Below are 24,489 nucleotides of genomic sequence, written 5' to 3'. Positions count from 1 at the left end.
AGATTTTATTTGTAAGTCATCTCTACACCTAACATGGGACTCAACTTACAACCCCGAGGTCAAGAGTTGCATGTTCCTTGGAACACCTGGGTGGCTATGTCAGTTAAGCATCCGACTTTAACTCAGGTCATGTTCCTGTGGTTCAGTTTGTGAGTCCGAACCCCGCATTGGGCTCTGTGCTGACAGCTCAGAGCCTGGAGCCCGCTTCAGATTCTGTGTCTCCTTCTCTCTCTGCCCCTCCCCTGCTCATCCTCTATCTCCCAAAAATAAAAATTAAAAAAAAAAAGGGGGCGCCTGGGTGGCTCAGTCAGTTGAGCATCCGACTTCAGCTCAGGTCATGATCTCCTCATTCAGGAGTTCAAGCCCTGCGTCAGGCTCTGTGCTGACAGCTCAGAGCCTGGAGCCTGCTTCAGAGTCTGTGTCTCCTCTCTGTCCCTCCCCCACTCATGCTCTGTCTCTCTCTCTCTCTCTCAAAAATAAGTAAACATTAAAAATTAAAAAAAAAAAAAGAGTTGCATGTTCCACCAACTGAGCTAGCCAGGTGCCCTCAAAATTTCATTTCTTAGGTGATATAGTGGGTACATGGGTATCTGTTGTGTCATTCTTTATACCTTTTGTATTCTTAAATGGTGTAGAGTACTTTGAAAAGTGAATATATATGTGTCTGTGTTTACACACACACACACACACACACACACACAAATGTATTTAGCCTATTTTGTAGATGTATTAATTGGGTTGGCCTTACATTATTCCCTGATAATTGCCTTTATAGCCTAAATGTTGAAAGAGAGGGCAATCGACAGTTTTACATTTATGCAAAGAAAGTAGAAAAGCATTGTCTACATCTTTAAAACATGTAGGTTTACTAAGCTGTACATTCAGTTCCTGCCTAGAATAGCAACACAGGGGTGTCTTTCTTGTTTGGGATCTGTGCTGCAGTACTCTCTTACAGGTGATGCGGTCTGATCATCAGGGAAAAGATGTTTTCCAGGGCCTATTATATGTTAGGTATTGTGGAAGATTTAAAGGAAAGAAACAGCAGAATCTTTGCCTTTAATCATTCAGAATATATTTAGGGAGGGCAGGAAGAACATCAGGGAAAGTAACAAAATAGGGTAGTAAATGATAAACAGGCCTCTGCAGGGTGCAGAAAACCTCACAGTGATTTGAAGGTCTTGGAGGGGAAGGCAGGAGACTGGAGTGCTGGGAGGTTTGCACATGAATTTTTAAAAGCAGCTCACAAGGACCACAAGTGTAATTAGCCTTATTCATCGTGATGAGGTATTTGATCAAAGCTCTTATGGAAGTAAAACTTGTTTCTAGAAAATTATTTTTAATATCACGCCAATCTTCTTACAATGCCATTTTTAAAAATAGGTAAGCACTCAGAATACTTTTAAGGTTTCTTTAGAAATCATTCCAGCTCTGTTATTTAACTTTAATCTGAGAGCAGCCTGTAATCACTGACATTTCCAGACTTTGACTCCTAAGGACTTAAAATGCCATATATGAATGTATTTACTAACTTGATGTAAATAAATAGCCTCATAATTCCAAGCAACATGCATACATGTCTCATATGCAGTTCATCATTTCTTCTGCTTAAACCCATACTTTCCTCTCCCTTTTTGTAGACTGAAAGCTCAGATTTTGAGATTTTGTTGCTCATGTCTATATAGGCAAGTATGAGGCCCTCCTGTGAATTAATACTGTGTGCCACACAAGGGGAAAACAAAGCAAAAGAAAATGCTTTCAAAAATGTATTGAAGGGGCACCTAGCTGTTTCAGTTGGTAGAGCATGTGACTCTTGATGTCAGGATCATAAGTTTAAGTGGCACACTGGATATAGAGATAACTTAAAAATAAAAAATTTTAAATAAATAACTAATAAATAATGTACTGGAGACATTTTTCCAAAGATGACAAACAGATAGACAATGGGTACATGAAGAGACGATCAAATAACTAATCATCAGGGAAATGCAAATCAAAACCACAATGAGGTATCACCTCACACCTGTCAGAATGGCTAAAATCAAAAAGACGATAAATAACAAGTGTTGACAAGGATGTGGAGAAAAGGGAACTCTGGTGTACTGTTGGTGGGAATGTAAATTGGTGCAGCCACTATGGAAAACAATATGGAGGTTCTTCAAAATACTATAAGTAGAGCTACCAAAAGATCCACCAATTGCACTTCTGAATATTTATCCAAAAAAAAAAAGTGAAAACAGTAACTCAAAAAGATATCTGCACCTTCATGCTCACTGAAGCATTATTTACAATAGTCAAGACATGGGAGCAGTCTAAGTGTCCATCGATGGATGGATAAAGAAAATGTATACGTGTGTGTGTGTGTGTGTGTGTGTGTTGTGTGAATATATATGTGTGTATACATATATACGTATACACAACACACACACACGCACATACACACACACACACACACACACACACACACACAAAGGAATATTACTTAGCCATGAAAAGAATGAAATCTTGCCATTTCCTGTTGACATGGATGGATCTTGAGGACATTAAAGTAAGTAAAATAGGTTAGATAAGAAAAGATAAATATGTCTGATTTCACTTATATGTAGAATATGAAAACAAAATAAAACCAAGCTCATGAATATAGAGAGTAGACTACTGGTTGCCTGTGGCATGGATAGGCAAAATGGGTGAAGGGAGTCAAAAAATACAATTTCCGTTTATAAAATAAATAAGTCATGGGAATGTAATGTACAGCATGATGACTCCAGTTAATAATACCTTTTTTTTTAAGTTTATTTATTTTTGAGAGGGAGAGAGACAGAGCGTGAGAGGTAGAGAGAGAGAATCCCAAGCAGGATCCGCAGTAACAGTGCCCACTTTGGGGCTCATACTCACCAACCATGAGATCATGACCTGAGCCGAAACCAAGAGTGGGATGCTTAACCAACTGAGCCACCCAGGCACCCCTCTAATTAATAATACCTTACTGCATATTTGAAAGTAGCTAGTAGAGTAAATCTTGAAAGTTCTCATCACAAGAAAAAAACATTTTGTAACTATATATGGTGACAGGTGTTAACTGGACTTATTGTGATGATTTTGCAATATATACAAATATTGAATCATTACATTTACATCTGAAACTAATATAATGTTCTGTGGATTATGCCTCAGTGAAAAAAACATATTAGAAACAATGATCCATGTATGTTGCGTAGTTAGGAAAATTAAAATATAGTACCAGAACCATTCTGGCAGAGAGACCTGTGACCAAAGATAAATAAAGTATCTTTCTGCCACTTCTTTAAGGAAAGAAAATGTATTCATTTATTAATGTTGAGAAATTATTCTAATATTGAGTTAGAATCTATGGGCTGCATTGTAATCACACATATCTCCATTAAAAACTATAAAATTCATTCTGTAAGTTTTCTTATGTCATTTTGTTTTAAGATATAAAAGTGAACCACTCACAGAGTATTTAATAACAGATATGTGCTTGAATATGCATAGACTATATCTGGATACATAAAATATTGAATTTTGAGGTGGATGTATTATCTATTTAATGAAGTTATTTTTATAAGTAATAATCAAATTGTCTTGCATTATAACCTTCTCTAGATTAGTTAATACTAATTGGTTACAGAAGACTCAACTAAAAACAGTGCAACAAAGAATAGAAACCTCATTGCCTTATAATGCCAGTTCTCTTGTTTTCTTGAACAGTATTATTTTCTATTTCCCACACAGAAATCAAATATACTTACAGTGATAATCAGGCAAATATAAATTAAAACAATGAGATGGGGCACCTGGCTGGCCTAGCTGGTACTGTATGCAACACTTGATCTCAGGGTTGTGAGTTTGAGCCCCCACATTGGGTGTAGATATTACTTAAAAAAATAAATGCTATTTATTTTACTATATTTTATTTTTTTGAGGGAGAGAGTGCACAAGCAGGGGAGGGGCAAAGGGAAGAGAGAGAGAATCTTAAGCAGGCTCCATGCCCAGCACAGAGCCCAATGGGGTGCTCCATCTCACGACTATGAGATCATGACCTAAGCCGAAATCAAGAGTTGGATGCTTAACTGAGCCACTCAGGCACCCTGAAATGCTACTTCAAAACCAAACCAAACCAAACCAAACCAAACCAAACAAAACAAATGAGATGCCATTTTCCTACCATGTGACAGAGAGTGCTACCAGGAGCACAGGTCAGGCTGGGATTCAAAGGCAGTCAGAGAAGACCACACATCAGTTAACACTTAAATAGTTGTGAAAAAGCGTTTAAGAATTAGCCACACAGAAAAGTGGTGGTAAGGGCCTCCAGGAAGATGCTACAGCATGGGCAAATGCAAGAGTATGGGGGAGTATGGCACTTTGGGGACTCTGAGAGGGTATGTGGCAGAGCATACAAGGCAGTGAAGAAATCGCAGGAGATTTTGTAGACGAGACTAGAATCAGTTCTCAGAGGCCTTGAGTGTTTTTTAAATACTGTGACCAGGAGCACCTGGGTGGCTCAGTGGGTTAAGTGTCCGACTTCGGCTCAGGTCATGATCTCAAAGTTCATGAGTTTGAGCCCCGTGTTGGGCTCTGTGCTGACAGCTCAGAGCCTGGAGCCTGCTTCCAATTCTGTGTCTCCCTCTCTCTCTGCCCCTCCCCTGCTCATGCTGTCTCTCTCTCAAAAGTAAATAAACATTAAAAAATTTTTTTTAAATAATAAATACTATGACCCAGTAAAGACAGCTAGACCTTCTTGGAGGAATAACTGACTCCAGGGCAGGGAAAGGACAAGTTAAACCCTGAAAATCTTGTGCCAGAAAGTAAGAAAGCACTAAAAAATTGATGGGGACATGTCAAAAGGACACAGAAGCTAATATGAAGTGCTACCCACTAGTCAAATCTGAGACAATTTGAGCATCAAAATATATAGTGACACTAAGGGATTATAATCCATTATAGAAAACTAGAAGTAAATCCATAATCTATCCACTTACTTACATGCATACATACATGCATACACACATAGATACACATGCATGCATACATGCATGCACACATACATAAATGCATACATACATACATACACAGGAGAGAAAATAAAGCTCCTCTTCCTATAGAAAGCCAATAAATAAATGTAGAACATAATTAGAAAGTCACTATCTGTACCATTATAGTAACAACTGATTCAGAATCCTCAATGTGTACTAAATCACTGGGTGGAAGTTTGTGGTCTTAAACTATCTCCCCACAAATTATTAATTACAAAGGGAAAAGTTATACCTTTATAGTGGGAAAAATTGGCAGGCAACACCTTAATGAACCCTGTGATCAAAGTTCATTAATTACCCAGAATAAGGCAAACTGTCATCCTGGGCCTCCTTACCTGACACAGCAAGGATGCACCATCACAGTAGAAAACTCCTGCAAAAGTACACATCCTGAGCCTAATTGTTAGAAAAAGGATTGCTTCCTGGGTCAGGGAAAACCAATGCTATAAAGGACATTATTAGGACAATTGGTGAATTGTGAAGATGAACTAAACATTTGATAACTGTATTGTCAAGGAATGTTAAGTTTCCTGAATTTGACAATGACATTATGGTTATGTAGGAAAATGTTCCTGTTTTTAGGAGATAGAGGTCATGATGTCTGTAACATTTTCTCAGATGGTTCCCCCCTAGATTAACTTGTAGGTTTGACATTTTCAAACTAAAATAAAATAATAATAAAGATGACTCTCATATAAATGTGTAGGATGGTCCAGAAGATGAATTCAAGACTCTCTAAATGGGGCAAGGGGCTGTGAGAACATTTTAGTTGATAAAATATGATCAGATTTACCATCTTGAAAGTTTACTATGGAGCAGGGTGGAGCACGGTCCAGAAAATGAACATGGTGGCCAAAAGACAAGTTTGATCTGCAAACTCTTCACTTGGAGTTTCTTTTCTTTTCTTTTCTTTTTTTTTTTTTTTTTTACTTTTTTTTTTTTACACGTTTATTTTTGAGAGACAGAGAGAGACAGAGAGGGACAGAGCATGAGCATGGGAGGGGCAGACACAGAATCTGAAGCAGGCTCCAGGCTCTGAGCTGTTAGCACAGAGCCTGATGCAGGGCTCGAACTAGCAAACTGCGAGATCATGACCTGAGCTGAAGTCGGATGCTTAACCAACTGAGCCACCCAGGCGCCCATCTTCACTTGGATTTTCCAAATACATTTTAACGTTATTTTGGCAGCTAGATTTAAGTCAGAAACATGTTCTTTTTAATATATTTGATAATGCATAAGCTAAAAAAATTAAGCTATTAAACGTGAAAACATAATTTTTCTTTCCATAAATATTATTAAATGACAACTCACTTTTATGGACAATTTCTAGAAGCTGATTGCCTATGTTATGGGTCATTTCAGCTGTTTTTGTCTTTGCAAAGCCCCTAACTTTGGATAAAGCAATTCACTACTCACTTGAATCTGCATTTAACAATGAAGTTAATGGAGAATCCAACTTAATCTGTTGATTTGTGCTCTAGTATCACTGAAGAGGGAAAAAATGATAGTGAAAACCTCCTACCATATAAGAATTAAAAACTATAGATCTGTGAGGGTTGCCTGGGTGGCTCAGTCAGTTGAGCATCTGACTCTTGATTTCAGCTCAGGTCATGATCTCACAGTTCGAGCCCTGTGTCAGGAGCTGCACTGACAGTGCAAAGTCTGCTTGGGATTCTCCCTCTGTCCCTCCACTGCTTGCGCATGCTCACTCTCTCTCTCAAAATAGGGGCGCCTGGGTGGCTCAGTCGGTTAAGCATCCGACTTCGGCTCAGGTCATGATCTCACGGGTCCGTAGGTTTGAGCCCTGAGTCAGGCTCTGTGCTGACAGCTCAGAGCCTGGAGCCTGTTTCAGATTCTGTGTCTCCCTCTTTCTCTGACCCTCCCCTGTTCATGCTCTCTCTCTCTCTCTCTGTCTGTCTCAAAAATAAATAAACGTTAAAAAAATTTTAAAAAAATCAAAATAAACTTAAACAAACAAACAAAATCCAAACCTATAGATCTATGTGTTTACTCTTTTCTGCCCTCCCTACTCCTATGGAAAACAGTGTGTGAGAGGGAGAACCAAGACTAGGCTAGGACCTCCTCATAGACAGGAAAATTTGTAGCAAAAAGACAGAAAAATCACCCAATATATTGGAATTGGTAGCCAGTTCTCTTCCAAAGTCTTTGCAGGGAATATTCTCCCAGTCACAACAGGAGATAGAGAATAAATTGCTTTTACACTTTTACAGCTACAGAAGTGACTTGAAATTGATGCCTTTAATTTACTTCTAACTGTGTGGATAAGGGCAGAGTCAGACAAAGGATGTCTTTCTTGTCCTGCAACAATTGGAAAGATAAATGTGTGTAGTGAAGGTGAAGGAGGCTATTAGCTGCTTCACATTACCTGATTATCTCTGCTGATTCCTACCTGAAGCACACTCTGTCCTACTGCTACCAAGCCCCCCTGGGAGGAGGCCTGGTGGGGTGCAGCCAGGAGAAAGGGCCAAACTCAGGGACAGCTTGGGTCTGCGAATTCTGTATCCCAGTTATGTCTGAGGAAGAGGACCAAGACCTGAGCCAGCAGAGCCGATCCCATTCAGTCATGTTGGGTGGGAGGGAAGGTTCAGAAACTTGAGGTATAGTGCCAAAGGGATGTCAGAGGTGGAGAGCAGCAAGCAGGGGCAAGGGAAGGGTGGCAGATGGATTGGAATGGCATGGGGGATTGTCTGGACACGGGCTTGACACAGGGAATCATGCTTATGATTGCATGGATGGTATTTCTATAAGGATCATTGATTCTGTATCTTGTTTTGAGTGGTGGTTATACAGGGGTATATAATTTTAAAACTCACTGAACTAACATCCAGATCTTTGCTTCTATAACATGCTTATTATATTTCAAATTTAAAAAAAAATTTTTTTTTTCAATGTTTATTTATTTTTGGGACAGAGAGAGACAGAGCATGAATGGGGGAGGGGCACAGAGAGAGGGAGACACAGAATCGGAAACAGGCTCCAGGCTCTGAGCCTTCAGCCCAGAGCCTGACGCGGGGCTCGAACTCCCGGACCGCGAGATCGTGACCTGGCTGAAGTCGGACGCTTAACCGACTGCGCCACACAGGCGCCCCTATATTTCAAATTTTTAAAAGCCCATTGGAAATACATACAGCAGGAAATTACTATAGCTGAAGTCACAATCTTATGGTGCCCCCAGAGCTTACTGTGAACATAAGGTTAATAAATCTTCATAAGAGCCTCCTTTACACTTACGAAAATGAGGTGATGAGAGACTGCACTGCCCAAAACTCAAGACTAAAATAAAGAAAAGAGTTTAATTTCAAAGTTCTGTTGGGCCTTGGTGGAAATGAAAGTGTCCCAGATGTAGTGGCTTCTGCTTTGGTCAGACAGTAATAGGTATAATTTCTTTTGCCCCAGTAGGCCTCTGGGCCTTGTAAGAAGCCAGGAGGAGGAACTGAAATTAGTCTGGACAGTAATTTAAAATACTATCTCCCTTGTGAACAAAAGAAGCTGGAAGTGTATGTTTAATGAAAAAAAGTTTGCATTCCTATGGATTAGGCTGTACCTTCTCCTAGTAACAGTGGTAAAATACAGGAACAATACACAAAATCATGCTCATAATAAATGTGTCATGGTTTATTTACTGAAGGACTTAAATAAATTCAAAGACATATACATATATATATATACACACACACATATATACATACATATACATACATATATACATACATATATGTATATATACATGTATATATATATATTTAAGTTTTAATTTATTTGAGTAATCTCTATACCCCATGTGGGACTTGAACTCATGACGCTAAGATGAAGAGTCGCACATTCTTCCCACTGGGCCAGCCAGGTATTCTTATACCTTTTCCTTTAATTACAGAAAATCAGTATTTTAAGAAATTCCTATTTAAAAATTCAATATTTAAATATATCAATTTTCTTCAAGTTAATCTAGAAATTGAATACTATCCCAGACAAAGTCACAGAAAGAATTTTAAAATATGTAAGAATATAGGGGTACATGGCTGGCTCAGTCAGTAGAGCATGGTAAAGATTACTTAAAAATAAAATCTTGAAAATATAGAGAATATAGAGAAAAAATTGACTTTGATTATGAAATATTTTAAACATAAGAAAGTAGAAAGACAATGAAAAAAGAAATAACCATTACCTGGATTCAATAATTCTTAACATTCTGCCATAGTTGTTTTATAGGTAAATACATAGGTAAATGGATAGATAGAATGAGATAAAGAGTATATACTTACTGAACCCTTTTACTTTTATTTACTTTTAAAAATTGTTTATTTTGAGAGAGAGAGAGAGAGAGAGAGAGAGAGAGAGAGAGAGAGAGAAAGAGAATGCACAAGTGGGAGGTTGGGAGGGAGAGAGAATCCCAACGAGGTGCTGTGCAGCAAGCACACAGTCTGATGTGGGGCTTGACCAAATGAACCACGAGATGGTGACCTGAGCTGAAATCAAGAGTGGGATGCTCAGCTGACTGAGCTACCCAGGTGCCTCCTTACTAGACCATTTTAAATCTTTATACTCAAATACTTTATCCATAAATTCTTCAGTTATCAGTTGACTTGAGCTGCTATAACAAAGTATTATAGATTGGGTGGTTTTTTGAGGTTTTTTTTTTTAAAGATTTTATTTTTAAGTAATCATCCAATGTGGGGCTCAAACTTACAACCCTGAGATCAAGAGTCACATGCTCTACTGACTGAGACTGCCAGGCACCCCGAGACTGGGTGGTTTAAACAACAGACATTTATTTTCCACAGTTCTGGAGCCTGGAAAGTCTAAGATCAAGGCGCTGGCTGATTTGGTTCCTTGTGAGGACTCTGTTTCCTGGCTTGCAGATGGCCACCTTCTAACTGTGTCCTCATATGGTGCACAGAGAGCCATCTCTTTTCTACTTCTTATATGAGTGATAATCAAAATATGAAGGCCACACCCTCTTGACCTTATCTAAACCTAATTATCTCCCAAAGGCCCCATCCCCAAAGACCATCGCATTAGAGGTTAGGGCTTCAACATATAAATTGGGCTGGGAAGGGGTGGGGCACGATTCAGTCCACAGTACTAGAATAAGTCCATTCTTCTACATCATTGCATTATTATCATACCCCAAACATTTAACAATATTTCCTTAATATCACCTAATGCCCAGTCCATATTCAAATATCACCAGTTATCCAAAACATGTCATTTATAGCTGGTTTGTTCAGACCAGACACTATGCATTGCATTTGGTTTTATGGCTCTTAAGGTTCTTTTCATTTACCACACATCTTCTCATCCACTTGACCTCAGTTTTTTTCCCATGACATTTACCTGTTTAAGAGACAGACTTTGTAGAAAGTCTCACATGTTACACTGTTTTCTTAGAAGTCATTTAATTTGTTCCCTCCTCCCCCTTATATGTCCTGTAAGCTGAACTCAGATCTCAAGACTTGATTGGATTCAGGGTAACTATTTTTCTCCTATTTTATTGGTGATGCTGTGTTCATCAAGAAGCACACAATCTCGGGGCGACTGGGTGGCTCAGTTGGTCAAGCATCTATCTGACTCTAGGTGTTGGCTTGGGTCATGATCTCAGTGCTGACAGCACAGAGCCTGCTTGGGATTTTCTCTCTCCTTCTCTCTCTGCCCTTCCCCACTCTCTGTGTGTGCCTATGCATGTGTGTGCGTGCTCTCTCTCTCAAATAAAAAAAGAAAGGAGACTAGAATCAGGCCATAGTATATATGAGAACTGTAAATATTTATGGGTAGCATTTCAAATTAATGGGAAAAAGATGTGCTATGTGATAAAAAAGTGTTGGGAAAGAATAGATCCCTACCTTATCCTATATCCTCCAAATAAACTCCAGGTGGATTAAAGAGCTAAATATAGTAACATCTCTAAAAGAAATAGAAAATAAAGAATACTTTAAAAATATTGGGACACAAAAAATAAGGTACAATACTTAGAAACCTTAAAAAAAGGACTGGTAAGGGGCACCTGGCTGGTTCAGCGGAGCATGCAACTCTTGATCTTGGGGTCATGAGATCGAATACCATGTTGGTGGAGAGATTACTTAAATGACAAAATCTTAAAAAAAAAAAAGGACTGGTAAAATTGATCAGACATTAAAACACATACAACTTGTGCAGCAACATGAACAGAGCAATATGACAAAGATTAAGTAATATCAATAAGACTGAACAGCTGATATCTATAATATATAATCAACTCTTACCAATCTAAAAGAAAATGAAAACAAATGGAGACATGAGCAAACAACATGAATAACAAATTCTTAGAAAATATACTGAGCACTTTATAATATGTTCAGCTTTACTAGTGATGAGAGAAATGCAGTGAAAATTACAGTAAGCTGTTACTTTTTATTTCAAACTTAAAAATATTGATTATATCTAGTGATCTCAAGGATGTGCAGAAAAAAGTACTCTAAAATATTATTGGTGTCTATCAAAATTTAAAAGGTGGTCACTCTTCGATTCATCCACCTCCTGTGGATATACATATGTTAGGATATTCAATGCAGAGCTGTTTGTAATAATACCCCCCACTACAACCTAAGTGTCCATCCATAGGAAAATAAATTATGGAAAACATACAAGGGAAATCTATGCAGCCATTAGAGCCAATGGAGTTGGCTATAAAGACAAGGAAAATGTTCAGGATGCAGTATTAAGTAAAAAAGAAAAAAAAACAGTTCATAGAACAATATGCACACTATGAAACAATTTATTAAAAATTCTTTCAAATCTAAATACAGACTATTAAAGGTGTAGGGTAGGATTGGGGTATAAGGGTGAAGAAGAATTTTATATATACAACTATGTATGTATTTCTGCTTTTTATTTACGTTTTTTAAAAATACAATAACATGTACATGCATTATTTGCTCATTTGGGATAAAAACAAAGAAAAAGAAAAATACCTCAAGAATCTTTGAGGTAAAAAGACCCTATCACAAAGTAAGACCCAGATTTTAGAAGCCACTGGTGAGGATGAGCATGTATATTCATTCATCCTGGGAGAAACATTTAGCCAAGGAGAGCATGGATGTGCTGATCTTCATGCATTCTTTTCCATTTCTCTCAAGATTACTAAATTCTACTCCACTGATACATTAAACATCTGACAGTCTGTCAAATGCATGCTAGCATTTTTCAAAAGGTAAAGCGAGAGAGACAATGAGCTGGGTACTGCTCAGTCAGTGCCCTAGGCACAGGCCTAGTCTTTGGGGTAAAAGCATCCTTAGTCGTTCTCTGATCTCAAGACTCAATATAACCAGAATTCTCACCATTCTCTAGCCTCTTCCACGCCAGCATGACATTATTATTATTGTTGTCGCTGTTGTTATTGTGTGGGAGGAAGTGTACATAATAAAAAAACAAATTAACATCAGGAATATTGTTTTAAAAATCTGTAATGGTAGCATGTGGTCTGAGGTCCCCAAATTTAATAAAAATGTATGACATTTATACAACTTTACAGGTTATTTCAAAACCTACCTGCAAGGAAAGATCCCTCCAAACTCTGTCCTCAACCTGTGAAGAATGGTGTTGGCCCCAAGAAACAGCCCTGGGTTTTCAAACCAAACTCACTGCAGGACCTGGGATAACTGCTTTGCCCTGTCAAATGAGGGATTCTTCACCCACAAAATAAAAACAATAATATCTAACAGGGCATCTAAACCCCTAGCACTGTGTCCAGCATGTGGTAGTAGCTTTCTAAATATTCATTTTCTCCCCTTTTTACAATTCTAAGAGATTTTCAGTCTCAGGGTCAGGAATATGGAGGATTTCAGATTAATGCTGAGATTACCAAAATATCCAATGAAATAAAATCAACTTTTTTTTTTAAGATTTTATTTTAGGGGCACCTGAGTGGTTCATTCGGTTAAATGTCTGATTCTTGGTTTCAGCTCAGGTCATGATCTCACAGTTGGTAGGATCAAGCCCCCACACTGTGCTCTATGCTGACAGCATGAAGCCTGCTTGGGATTCTCTCTCTCTCCCTTTCTCTCTCTGCCCCTCCCCTGCTCATGCTCTCTGTCTTTCAAAAATAAATAAATTAAAAAAAACATTTTATTTTTAAATTTTATTTATTTTCAAGATTTTATTTTTAAGTGATCTCTACACCCAACATGCGGATTGAATTTACAACCCCAAGATCAAGAATCGCATGCTCTACGGACTCAGTCAGGTTCCACTAAACCAGTCTTTTTAAATATGCTAGTGAAGACTTCAGTGTCTATTTTCCCATATACCTGCCACCTAAACCCTTTAGCTTTATGGAAATTTGACCTTAAAGAAAATTACTTATCTTGACATAATTAAAGCTGTAATTCACTTATTATTTGAAATTGAAACTTACTGTCATTTGAAAAAAAGTTTTTTTTTTTAGGATTTTACATTTAGTAGTACCTAGATGGCTCAGTCATTGAGGGACTCACTCTTGATTTTGGCTTGGGTCCTGATTCACAGTTTGTGGGATTGAGCCCTGCGCTGGGCTCTATGCTGACAGCACCGAGCCTGCTTCTGATTCTCTCTCTCTCCCTCTCCCTCTTTGCACCTCCCTGGCTCTCTCTCAAAATAAATAAACTTTTTAAAAAAAAAATTTTTTTTTAACATTTATTTATTTTTGAGACAGAGAGAGACAGAGCATGAACGGGGGAGGGGCAAAGAGAGAGGGAGACACAGAATTGGAAGCAGGCTCCAGGCTCTGAGCCATCAGCCCAGAGCCCCACGCAGGGCTCGAACTCACGGACCGCGAGATCGTGACCTGAGCTGAAGTTGGACGCCCAACCGACTGAGCCACCCAGGCGCCCCGAAATAAACATTTTTTAAAAAATATGTATTTTTAAGTGCTCTCTACATCCAACATGGAACTCCAATTTACAACCCTGAAATCAAAGGTCACATCATGCTCTAGGGACTGAGACAGCCAGGTCTTCTATCCTTTGAAATTGTAATGTAATGTATCTATGGACCAGTTTCTACTAATTTTAGGGTAAGATTTCAAATTTTCAGAGTATGACTTAACTAAAATATACATCTAAAAAAATCTTCTATAATTGTATTCTTTTCAGGGTGAATCTACCTAGGACAAAGGAATATTTTGGAGAACTTCTTCCCTAGTTCTTTTGCTTTTCACTGTGCTGCCCATAATGCTGAAGATTATAACCAGATGCATCTGTTTTCTAAGCTCAGACAAGTCAAGGAAAGACAACTGGAATCTTGAAGAATGTTTCAGTATCCACTCCGGCCCTGCACTGTCACTTCTGTGGGTTCCCATGTCCTCACTGTGAAATGGCAGACTTGGACCAAATATTGTCTAAAGTGCTTTCAAGCTCTAAAATTTTATGATCAATGGTCAAACAGTGAACAATAAACTAACCAATCAACCAAGCAAACTGAACTACATTTCTTATGGCCAATTTCTCAGAGCTTAGAGATTAGCTTATTAAATGTCAGTAAAGAGTCAAATTACTCAAGAGAAGTGCCACACATGAAAACAAATATCATAGAAAGACCACTTTTCTGTCACTACCTAAACATGACCTAAAAAGAAAATATAAACAGGGTTTAAAATTTCGATGTGTGAGAGCAAGGTTAAGTGTCAGACTTTGCCTCAGGTCAAGAAAGAGAGACAACCCCACAGTTTGCAAGAGTTGGTGAGTTTGAGCCCTGAATCGGGCTCTGTGCTAATAGCTCAGAACCTGCAGCCTACTTTGGATTTTGTATCCTCCCCTCTCTCTGGCCCTACCCCGCTTGTGCTCTCTCTCAAAAATAAACGTTAAAAAAATAAAATAATTTCAGTGTGTGTACTTAGTGTATGGATTTCCTATTCCCAAGAATGTGAGACATTTCTGCAAATTTACAAACTGTAATTATATACTTTCTTAACAATGTTATACTAACAAAAGCATAAAATTCTGTTTGTAAAATGTGAAAATGCATAAACAGTGTAATTATCTGTACTTATTATATTTTTCCCTCATTTATTGGAATCATATGCATTTTGTTAGAATTTCCAGTCTAAACACTAAATTTGTAGTTGAAAGAAAATGAACTGATGTAAGTGAACTTCCTGGCACTTCAGTCTTAGTTTGACATTTAGATAAGCCACCCTCAAATAAATAGAATGTCATAGGGTACTTGAATTTCTTTAATTCTAGGGAGCCAAGAAAACAACTCCCATGTAGTATCTATCTGTTCAAAACAAGACCTACTTGGATGTTAACTAGACTTGCTGTGGTGATTATTTTGCACTATATACAAATATCAAATCCTTATGTTGTACACCTGAAACTAATGTAACGTTATATGTCAATTATACCTCAATAAACAAAAGAAAAGACTCTAGCAAAATCTCAGATGATCTGGGAAAAGGTGGCCTTTCCACTACTTTCCTAAGGCCAGTAAGGCCTCCTTTTTCTACTCAAAGTAGAGGACCTGGGAGGATAGGTCTCTGCTTAACGTGGACTCATTTGCATAGCATTCTAGAAGCTTCCAAGTCTTTTGCTTTATTGCTGCCCCTGCAGACAAACAGGTGGACCATTTTTAATTTAAGGCCTTCACTGAGCTCCTTAGGGGAAACAGGGAGGAAAGAACATGATTACTAAGCTTCTGGTCTAAGTGGCTGATCTGTAGTTCCAGACTGTTCAGCTGAGTCAGTGATGCAGAACCATCTTTTTCCCCAGCCCCCTTTCCTCCTTAATTAGCAGTGCTAAAGGGTGAAGGCCTTCAACAATAGAAGTCAAATAGCCCCTCTGGGAGGTACTCCATCAAAATTTGCATTTCTAAGATGCTTCTAGGGGGATTGACTAAAATTCATCTTCCTCTTCTAGAGGCTGGCAGTAATTGCAGAACTGCAGGATAAAACGTTAAAACGTTGGTGAAAAATTAAGAATCGCTTGCAAGATGTAAAACTCGGGGCTATGAAAATTTAAGACTGCCCTCCAATCTATTCACCTTCTTAGATGTTACCATGGAAATTTGTTTAAAGTCCCACCAAAACGAGTTTTGGTTAAGTTTCAGAAATACCAGGCATTATTTTAACCCAGAAGAGAGACAACCCCACAGTTTGCAAGATGAAAGCTCAAGGATTAAATTCGCCACTTGCTTCATTCAATACTTCAATCATTTTATCTGTCAACACCTTAGGTAAGAAAAACTCAGCAACTGTGTGTAAAATTACTGAGTTAAATGGGGGTACTGGACTCCGCGAAGACTAACTAGGAGGCAAACCCTACCGTAGATCGTGTTTCCACGGTAGGTTTATCGACTCCTTCAGAAGCCTGGCTTAGTCTTTTTGAATGCTGGGCACAACATATGTCGATAAAGAGTATGGGTGATTTAAATAGTTCTTAAGTTGTGAAACCAACTTTACCTTAGAGCGGCGGACAATTTTATCAGTCCATACTTTTTCCAAGCCAGCAGCCAGGGCAAGAGTCCTTTTCACTTGGCGCAATTACAGGGAAAACCCAGAAATACTTAAAAAAATATATACATGCCAAAGAACTGGAGTTAAGTTACTAGGGTGGGGCTGTGTAAAGCTTTGGTGACTCACTAAAGGAAGTTGGCGACCTCGGGTCTTGGCACTGGAAGAACACAGAAGAAACAAAAGTTGGGGGTAGGCGGAGGGTCGCGAGCACACTTTTATGTTTGATTGGCGGAACCACTCAGACTTTTCTTTATGGCGTCACCGGGTACCTGCCTGTAGAAAGGCCCCGTCCGCGTGACGTCACGTCTCACTGACCAATGAAAAGCCCCAGTCTGCGGGCCCCGAGGAGGGTTGTGGGCCCTTTTTTGTGAATGAAGCTCCACGGAACAGCCCTCCTGGGGTCCCCGGGAACCGCGGCCCGCTGTGCTCCCGCGCCTCAGCAGCAGCGTCCGCGGCCGCGGTGGGCGCGCGCGGTTACCCCGGGCAGCCCCAGCCGCCGGCGGCAGCACCGTCGCCTCAGCCGCGCCAGCGGGCTGCGGGCACCTGGGGGCGGGCTGGGGGGCGCCGGCGGCGGCAGGAGGCGCTGTAGCCAGGGCTGCGGCGCGGGTCCCGCGGCGGCCGCAGGAGGGAGCGGGGCAGGCGCGGTGGGCCCGGCCCCTTCTCAGCCTCCTGCGCGGCCGCCTCCCGCCGGGCTCGACCGGCGCCCGCCGTCCCTGCAGCGCCGCTCCGCGCCCGCCGCCCCGAGCGCCCGCGCGCGGGGCTGGCGGGGGCCTCGGCGGGCGAGCGGACGCTCGGGGCCATGGTCGTGGCCCCCTGACGGGCCGCGGCCGCCTCCATGAAGCGGAAGAGCGAGCGGCGGCCGAGCTGGGCCGCCGCGCCCCCCTGCTCGCGGCGTTGCTCGGCGTCCTCGCATGGAGTGAAGAAGAGCCGCAGCTCCACGTCGCAGGAACTGCACCGCTTGGACCAGCAGGACGACCTGTACCTGGACATCACCGGTGAGCCGGCGAGCGAGCGCGTGGCGGGGCGCCCCAGACACGCGGCACCCCGCGCGGGGGTCTTAGCCCACCCACCCAGTCTGTGGAGGCGCCTCCCGGGGCCCGACTGACGTGCCTCCACCCCCACTCCCATAAAAGCCCTGCCGACCACACCCCCTTCAGCAGCCGGGCTCCTTGGGAGCGCCCCCCTACCCCGACTTTCCATCTGCGTGTGTTGCGAGCTGTAACTTTATCCGTTTTGCACTCCTACCCCAGCGAGATGGGCCGAGGGTCACCTTTCTAAATTGCTGGCGTCAGCTCGGCGCCTCGGGCTTTTTCTAAGTTCGGGTTGATAGCACCTCCCGGGGCTGCAAGCTCGGTTGGCCCTCCCAGGAGTCTGAACCTCTGAATCACCCCAGAGGATTCCCCGAGCGCGCGGAACGCGCCGGCACGGGAGCAGCTGCCTTGTTTGCTTGGCGTTCGCCCAACCTCTGCTGCTCTGGAAGAAATGGAGTCCCGCCTCGTGCGGCGTTCCCACGTCCGCGCTCGGGTCCGCACGGCCCGCGCCCCCTCCCTGGCGTGCACGCGAGCACTCCCGGCCTCCTGGGGCTAGCTCCCCTCTCGTGCCTCTACTAGCATTGTGTCACGTTGAAGGCTTGGGAGCCGAATGCCCAGAGTTGTCACTTGAGAAATCGCAGCCAGCCAGAGGAGGTAGAAAAGCAGACCTTTCGTAGCTGTTTTATTATTAGTGCTGATGCTACAATTCTTGAAGACTAATATATCCAATTTGGTAGCTGTTGGGTTTGCCAGGATTGACACTAAAGCGTGTGAAGGCATCACATGTGATGATGTATGTGCAAAACGCTTTGTAAACAGCATAACGGTCTACAATTTTGAGGCAGTTTGCAGTCTGTTTTCTGTGGCGCGGAATGTGTAAGGCTTGGCATGTGGAATTTTTAAAAAACTGTTTCCCGCCCTGAGTCTTTGATAAACCAGGTGAGCTGGACAGGGCAGAATATTAATTTAGAAAGTGTTCAGACAAACATAAATTTAGTAGACATTGATTTCTAGATTGATGGACAGTTGTAAACTGAAGGTCCGTTTTAAACAAAGCTGCGAGTACAGGGGAAGGTTTCTCGGCGCTGGATGGGTGGCCTTTGGAAACCATGGCGGGAGGACCAAGGGGTCGCCTTAAGCTCTGTCCCCGGCTGACCCCTGCCCGGGTCCACCGTAGCATGTGGCACTGTTGGAGGTGAAGCCAGTTTGCTGAGGTTGAAACCAGGTCCCACCTGGCTGTACACGCCCCGGGAGATAGCCCCGCCGAGGAGGGCTAGGGGTGGGGGAAGACACCACATATTCCTTGTGCCTTTGTTATTTATTTATACCTCTTCAAAGGAACTTTGCTTAATAGCATTTAATTTTAGGGCAAGTAAGGCACTCTTCATTCTGAAGGTGCTCGGGAGTTTCTAGTGAAAAGCTGGTTGCAGCCACCGGCTCTTGTTCCCCAGAGGCAACGGCAGTTCCTAGTTTCCTGTGAATCCTTCCAGAAATAGACTATGCGTGCATACACCTATATATTCTTAATCAGACACAAGCGTGATAGCATACATATTGTTTTGCAGTTTTTTCTTTACAGTATTTCTTAGCAGAACAATTATTCTGTACATGCAAACCTGCATTTGATTTTAATTACTGCTTAGGCCAAAGTAGACCAAGTTTTAAAAAATAAAGCCATAAAGTATATGTAGATTTAAAAATATATCTCTTCAAAGATTTCATTTTTTAAAAGTAATCTCTACACCCAAAATGGAGCCGGAACTCACATCCCCCAGTTCAAGAGTCTTGTGCTGTATCCTCTGAGCCAGCCAGGTGCCCCTAAGAGTGTGTGTGTGTGTGTACACACACACACACATAGATATTTATATGTTTTAGTTGTTTAGACAGCTCCTTATTTTATTTATTGTATTTTTTAAAATGTTTATTCTTGAGGGAGAGAGAGAGACAGAGTGTAAGCAGGGGAGGGGCAGAGAGAGAGACAGAGACAGAGACAGAATCTGAAGCAGGTTCCAGGCCCTGAACTGTCAGCACAGAGCTGGACACAGGGCTTGAACCCAGGAACTGAGAGCTCATGACCTGAGCTGAAGTCTGACGCTCAGCTGACTGAGCCACCCAGGCACCCTTAGACAGCTCCTTACTGATAAATATTTAAGGTTGTCTCCATCAAAAAGAAGTTTTTGACAGTAAAGTCGTTGGAGTAACTCTTATTCCTCCTTCGTGGCTGGCTTTCCTGAGCACAGTGATTGAACTTCAGAAAATATTGCCAAGCTGAATATTGAGGAAAGAGTTGGTGCATTGTATAATATCAAAATGCTGTTGTTTAGATTGCAAGCCCAGATAATGAAAGGATCCTGCTTAAGTGTAAGGGCAGCAAGGGAGTCAAGTTTGCCTGGAATTTTTCCAGGTGTCCCTTAGTGACAGTCTTGGCTTCCTGGAAGAATGATACTGAATCAGTCTGTTTCAGGGTGATGGACAAGACAAATTAAAGTAACTTTGGATGCATGGTGCAGATTACTTTACACTGGGTTTGGAGGGAAGGCTTGAGCCTAAGTGGCAACCTGGTCCCATCCTCCCCAAGTTGTTTTTTCCTCATTGTTTCCTTAACATTTTTCAAGTTGAATGTTACCAAAAGAGATATATATAGTTGGTCTCCCCAGTAATATTTTCTTTTTCTATGCACATTTAAGTTTCTACAAACTGTGCCATATCAACAAGAACAGTCCTTTTTTTAATGGCTGTATGGTATTGCATTGTATGGCTGAATTGTGATTTATATAATGGTTACAATCATTTTTTTGGGAGGTTTTCAGTTTCTGCAAATGGCAGCAGTAAAATCAGTGTATATGTCTACCTACGTGTGTGACTGTATCTGCAAAATAAAGGAGAAGAGACCAAGCCAAAATATATATAGTTTTATCTATTCATTGGTGGACTTTTTTGTGATTATGAATAATGCTGCTATGAACATTAATGTACAAGTTTTTGCGTGGACGTTTTCAGTTCCTTTGCCTATATACAGGTAGGAGTGGAGGTGCTGGGTTGCATGGTAACGCCATGTTTAACCTTTTGAGGAACTGCCAGACTTTTTCCCAGTGCTACTGTACCACTAGCATTTCCCACCAGCATTGTACCAGTTCTTCCACATCCTAGCCAACACTTGTTATAGGATTATGAAGTTCTTTCCCAGTGGGATTGGTTTGTAAAAATTAATGCACATTATCACTTGTGCCCACTCTGCCCTTCAATACATTATTTTTTTTACTTTAGTGCCTTGTTATTTTTATTGTGACTTATTATCTGTTAAGTCAAATTCCCATAGATTAATGCCTATTATTGTTCTGTAGTCCTTTGTTATATGGTCACTACTTATTTATTTATGTATGTATGTATGTATGTATGTATGTATGTATGTCTAGCCAGCCACTTGGCTACACTGGGCATTTCCTAGGAGTAGACTGATGGTTTTATTCCCACATGGACCCCATCCACCTCTCACCATTCACTCAGTTCTTGCCATTTGCAGTGATGTGGATTTTTACATGAGCTGTATTCCTGGTGCGGTTCCATGCATCATATTAAAAAAAAAGATTAGGGGCGCCTGGGTGGCTCGGTCGGTTAAGCGTCTGACTTCGGCTCAGGTCATGATCTCACAGTCCGTGAGTTTGAGCCCCGAGTCGGGCTCTGTGCTGACAGCTCAGAACCTGGAGCCTGTTTCAGATTCTGTGTCTCCCTCTCTCTGACCCTCCCCTGTTCATGCTGTCTCTCTGTGTCAAAAATAAATAAACGTTAAAAAAAAATTAAAAAAAAAATCATAAAAACTGTAAATTGTATACATTAACACAAAAGAGATACTGAGTAAAGATCTAATCAGAATGAATTGTTATCAGTTAAGGAAGCTGGGGAAGAAGGGAAGAGAGGAGAGTTTTTGGTTGGGTTTGGAATTAGAATCTCTCAAGATGGGAAAAATACCAAATGAAAAATGTTGGACATGGGTTTTTGATTTTCCGATGAACCTAACAGTCAGAAGTCTGAATCTTTTTGATCTCTATATTCCTATCTCTTAAATAGGACCATAAATGACAGTGCACATTCTCCTTTCCTCTTTGTTAATATAGGAAAAAATATTAAAGACTATGAAACTACTGTATTATCTCTATGTTTGATAATTTATAGGATTTAATAGTATAGAATTTCGATTTACTTTATTTTTTTATTTTTTAAACTTCTGACTAGTAAAAATAATTGGTAATAACTATTAGCTAAAAACGATTCTTGGTGGTTTGTCTTAAAATAAATTTTGTTTTTAATGTCTGCCGTGATAGTCTACCTTTTTAAGAGTCTATAACAGTAAATAATTTTATTGGAGAAGCTCTGGTCGAGGTCAGGATTGTCATTTAAAAGCACCGATTATCGTGTATCAGATACTCATCAAATTACAGATGCAGCACTGCCTTTACCCTGCTTCTTTTCTTTTTAGGATTTAAAAAATTCACACTAGACATTGGGCAGGGAAAATTTATTCATTAATTCAAGAAGTGTTGAATGCTTACTATGTAAAATAGTCTTGCATATTCATTGTTTGCAATGATAGAAGTATATATTTCTCGATTAAAAAAATAATGCTGTTACCTGGGGCACTGATTCAAGGAGGAAATAAATTCATTTTTCTTCAAGACTGATGTAGTAGATTATTGAGTTTCAGTAATTGAAGCTCATCAGAGTATGTAGTGTTCATTTTTCTTCTTATGCCTTATTTCTATACTTTGAAATTTGTGCATGAGCTAATTTTTTTTTTCTTGATTTATGTGCTTGTTTAAATCTTCAGCATCTTTACTTCTGATGGTGTCATGTTAGTTATCTGCTTTAAATTTAATTCCTTAGGCAGTGGGGCACTACACACAAAAACTTAACCCAGTTTCATTGTTACTGCTTCAATGGACATAATGGTTGGGCATAGAGATGAAGGGAAAGCGGAATAACTAGGTGACAGAGGCGGTACTGATGCCAGGAGTTGCCAGTCAGTGCAAACTGTAACTTCTTTAAATGGGAATGGATTTCCCCAATTCCTGTTGCGGAGAGCTGGAATGAAACTGCATTGTGGATTTTTAGAATGGAAGGAAGGCACTGAGTACATAGCAATGACATATCTTGAAGTTTCTGAGATAGTCTCTGGGGATCTCTGAATTGATAGGACAGGTGTTTTATTATTTGAAAGAATTTCAAGAGATCATCTTGAAATACCACAACTGTCTACTTTTCCCTCAGAAGCTAAGACCGGAGATAAGTAATTTTGGCCAAATTTATGCAGTTTCTTTTTGGGAAAGCCATACTACCTGCCTTTTATTTTTTCTAGCAGATAAAGCTATTTCAGCAGTTATGTACATAAATTTGTTCAACATGTACTATTTAGTCCTGTGCTGCATGGGTTAGTAGGTGATATCATAGTAGATGTTCCATGAGGAGTATCTGTGAAGTTGAATTTAGATAATTACCTAGTGAATTTGGAAATAGGAGTAAACTACGTACACAATTCAGGTCCTCCTGTTTTTCAAATCGGCTGTCATCACAGCTCAGATTTTCTAGGTATTTCATTCATTCAACCAAATGTATAATGAATACCTACTCTGCCAGGCTTTTTTTTGGTTTCCTTTTGCTTCTCAAGAGCTAAAAATAGGTCACTGAGGAAGATAATCCCTGCTCTCATGGAGTTTGTTTTCTGTGTTAATTGAGAAAATAAAACTTGGAGGGTCTGAGGAATAACTAGTATAGAGAGGAACCGTATCGTGGTTGAAAATTGGGGGGAAGGAAAACTTTGTTCATAGAGTTTTTGAAGAGCTAATTGTAGTGGTTAGGCATGAGGACACCAGAGAAAGCTAGTTAGTGTCTGCCCTCACTGAGACTGAACACAGCTGGATTATTAATAACGTTTCGGAGCCTCTATTCTCTTCTGTTTGAAAATAAAAAGTGCAGTGTTGTTGGGAGGGTGAACTGAAGCAGATGCATGTGAAGTGCCTGACTTGGTGCCTCCTTGACAGCCAGGGATCCCTAAATGGTCTCTGGTATTACAAGTGTGCCAGCAGTGGGCCAGGGATACTAAGGGCAGACAGACAGTCATCGCGGTTGGAAGGGTTTCAAACTCAGAAGCAAACATTTCCTCCATACGTGTGCATGTACAAAAGGTTCAGTGAATCAGCACAGTGAAAATGCAGTGTGTTCCTTTCTCTGCTTCTGAGAATGATCTTCAGGGCAGAAGCGCTCCAGATGAGGCTGGCTCAGAATTTGTCAGAGCAGTGGAGATTTGGCGCTGTGATGACAAGCTTTTCTGTCTTGGGAAAAACGTTATGGTTTCTCTTTAAAGATTCCTTGTGAGAGGAAGAATAAAACTAAAGCTGTTTCTTCCTTTTTGAGGCTATTGTTATGTATTTTTATTACACTGAAGAGTTTGTATATTGCATTATATTAAATTGCAGCTAAGCTCATTGGGGAATGTCTTTGTAAAGATGAAAAGGCCTCATGGGAGAGCCTCAGGTAGGTTATAGAAAATCTAATATATTAAATTCTTTACTGATAGAATATAAACTTTTCACAGTGGTTAATTTAAAGCATGACTGTGGCCTAGAGCATCGTTCTAAAAGAGTATTTCACAGATCCAAAAGATTTGATCCTGGTGGCGCATATTACAGGCAGACAGGACTTTGTTGTTGTTATTTTGAGTAAAACAAAATTGTTTTCAGTGGGCTTTTCCATGCTCAATTTGTGACATGGAGACCCGATTTATTTGGAAGGGGTGGGAGGTAGAATAAATAAGAAATTCTATCTGTACGTCTTTTAACCACACTGGGAACAAAATAATTTTAGTAGCCAGTATTTTATTTTCCTTTCTGTCCTAGCTACAGAGTATTTTTAATCTGAGTAAGCCCTTTAC

The 24,489-nt window shown here is 40.5% G+C and overlaps 2 protein-coding genes across 7 annotated transcripts in view; both read left to right on the top strand.

Moving 5' to 3' along the window:
- PRXL2C (peroxiredoxin like 2C) overlaps positions 1-14,500 on the top strand; it is a 35,124-nt gene extending 20,624 nt beyond the window's left edge. Inside the window, exon 6 of the mRNA XM_045043237.1 lies at positions 14,177-14,500. Within this exon, the coding sequence (XP_044899172.1) occupies positions 14,177-14,181 (5 nt within the window). The 3' untranslated portion in view covers positions 14,182-14,500. The remainder of the gene's footprint in view (positions 1-14,176) is intronic.
- Positions 14,501-17,232: 2,732 nt separating this feature from the next.
- CDC14B (cell division cycle 14B) overlaps positions 17,233-24,489 on the top strand; it is a 104,936-nt gene continuing 97,679 nt past the window's right edge. For 3 of the 6 annotated variants that reach the window (XM_023242263.2, XM_023242267.2, XM_045043229.1), the window contains exon 1: positions 17,235-17,528. In XM_023242263.2, coding sequence (XP_023098031.1) covers positions 17,369-17,528 — 160 coding nt within the window. In that variant the 5' untranslated portion in view covers positions 17,235-17,368. Of the gene's footprint in view, positions 17,529-24,489 lie in introns of all 6 variants that reach the window. The other 3 variants (XM_045043228.1, XM_045043231.1, XM_023242265.2) reach the window with 3 other exon arrangements.

This window comes from Felis catus, chromosome D4, assembly GCF_018350175.1.
Source record: "Felis catus isolate Fca126 chromosome D4, F.catus_Fca126_mat1.0, whole genome shotgun sequence".
Lineage (NCBI taxonomy): Eukaryota > Metazoa > Chordata > Mammalia > Carnivora > Felidae > Felis > Felis catus.
The sequence above is the reverse complement of the archived record's forward strand: the minus strand, read 5'-3'. Positions and strand labels throughout refer to the sequence as shown.